General features: G+C 35.5%; 1 protein-coding gene across 1 annotated transcript in view; it reads right to left on the bottom strand.

The window, feature by feature from the left end:
- The window catches only part of LOC106878824 (uncharacterized), a 241,418-nt gene that overhangs the window by 103,478 nt on the left and 135,578 nt on the right, over nt 1-2,362 (bottom strand). Inside the window, exon 3 of the mRNA XM_052967637.1 lies at nt 853-921. Within this exon, the coding sequence (XP_052823597.1) occupies nt 853-921 (69 nt within the window). The remainder of the gene's footprint in view (nt 1-852; nt 922-2,362) is intronic.

The raw sequence follows: 2,362 nt of genomic DNA, 5'->3' as shown, positions 1-2,362 counted from the left end.
TATATATATATATATATATATATATATATACATATGATATTTTAATGTCCATCTTTCATGTTGGCATGGGTTGAACAGTTTGCCAGGATCTGAGGGTCCAAGGATAGCATCATGCTTCAACATAGTTTCTATGGCTGGAAGCACTTTCTAATGCCAACCATTTTACAGAGTGTACACACACACATATATAAATGCAGATGACTGAAATAATCTGGTACCAAAAAAAGTGGTGCTCTCTGCTCTGAGATTAATGCACTGTCACTGTGCAGTGTCCATTGTTAAGAAATTTAACTCTGGCCAACTCATTTTATCTCCTAACAAATGTTATGTTATTTTCCATTGAACAAAAGTGGAAGAGATTCACTGTTGCACTGGTAGTGTTTACATGGCCAAAAGCAACTATGTAGTGGTCAGGGTCTAAAAATATGGTGTATGTGTGTGTGTTTGTGTACGCAAACATAAATACTTGAATCTGTAGATATAGTGAGACCGTTGCCAGTGCCCCTGGACTGGCTCTTGTGCGGGTGGCACATAAAAGACACCATTTCGAGCGTGGCCGTTGCCAGTACCGCCCGACTGGCCTTCGTGCAGGTGACACGTAAAAGCACCCACTACACTCTCTGAGTGGTTGGCATTAGGAAGGGCATCCAGCTGTAGAAACTCTGCCAAATTAGATTGGAGCCTGGTGTTGCCATCCGGTTTCATCAGTCCTCAGTCAAATTGTCCAACCCATGCTAGCATGGAAAGCGGACGTTAAACGATGATGATGATGATGATGATGATATATATATATATATATATATATAGATATATACAACTCTTGAGAGAGAGAGAGGGGGAGGGAAACCTTACCTTTTCTTTTCACCCAGGTAATCCAACAGAAAAGTAACGACAGCACCAATGCTGACAAAGCATAACAACCTGCAACAGAGAGAGAATGAAAATGAGACAATGATGATGAAGGCAATACCAATGAAAAAGATGAAATAGATAATAACAAAAATAAAGATGAAGATGACAATGAAGAAAGAGATCAAGAGAAATAATGCTGTCTCTATTTGAAACCAGTATTGACACCAAATTGATTTTTATTTATTCTAATACATTTATTTTATCTGTTTGATCCATTTAAACATATTTTTGACTACTTTACACCTATTTTATTTCTTTAGTACATTTAGGCACGTTACTCTGATGACAATTTCAGAATAAATTGTTTACTCTTTACAATTTTCTTGAAAATGTAGGTCTCTACTTCAGTTTGAATGCCAACTGTCATCTTTTCCATTAGAAGGTTTTCATAAACACAAAAAGAATCTTTAAAATTGAATAGTGGCATCAGCAAAAATCTGGCCAACAAGAAATATATTCAACATAGATCTGCCCAATCAAATTTGTTCTGGAGCATAATAAAAGAAATCATGTCTGAAGACAAAATACAGAGAACCTGACAGAAAGTCTGAATGTCAGAAACTTAGTGATATGAGCAGCAAAGCAAGACAGCTACAAAATTCTTCCATTTGGCAGAGTTTCCAGAGTTGTGATTGTCAAAATGCTCTGTTGTAAAAAGACGTATCTACACCAACATTACACTCACCACTTTTACAGGCATATTCTTATTTTTCCTTAAACACACATTTTCCCACAATGAACAGAACTCTCCAATGTCACTTTGTTTTCTTTTCTTGGAAAAGTTGTGTTCTATGTAAATTCTTAATAAAACAGATGACGAACTGAAGACAAAAGTCTACTTTTCTCATTTATCCAGCATGTCACCCAATTTACAGTTTAAAAAATTGAACATTTATATATAAGAGTGGTACTGATGTGCAGTGTTAACATCATTCTTTATGTCTTACATATCAACACGTGATCCTTCAGGACAAAAAAAAAAACAACAACAAAAAACAAACAAACAAAAATAAACAATAAAAGAACTTGGGTGCTCACTAAATAAACGTATGAAAGGGCATTGTCTTTTTCTGGTTAGCTCTAGTCAGGTAACAAGATATTCTCATTCAAGTTTCCCTGTCCATATATTTCTCAGTTGAGGATCACATATAGTGAAAAATTCTAAGTGGTGACTGAATATATAAACCACTATGTGCATTCACTTCTTTACTCTCATTTGCTTATCTAAACCTATGTATACTGGTAGATTGTTAAAATGTCAAACAAATAACTTTCAATATTTGTGCTAGCACTTTGTGTTCAGAGTCATCGAATTTGGTTCAATTACGATTACGATTTAACTTGCCCCAACAGGTCTTCGCAAGCAGAGTTTAGTGCCCATGTGTCCAATCCACTTTGGGAGATCAGCACTTCTTTATGGAGCTGTTGGCAATATATATATATATATATA

Source organism: Octopus bimaculoides, chromosome 4, assembly GCF_001194135.2.
Source record: "Octopus bimaculoides isolate UCB-OBI-ISO-001 chromosome 4, ASM119413v2, whole genome shotgun sequence".
Classification (NCBI taxonomy): Eukaryota; Metazoa; Mollusca; class Cephalopoda; order Octopoda; family Octopodidae; genus Octopus; species Octopus bimaculoides.
Note: the sequence above shows the minus strand (reverse complement) of the source record. Positions and strands in the feature narration are given on the sequence as shown.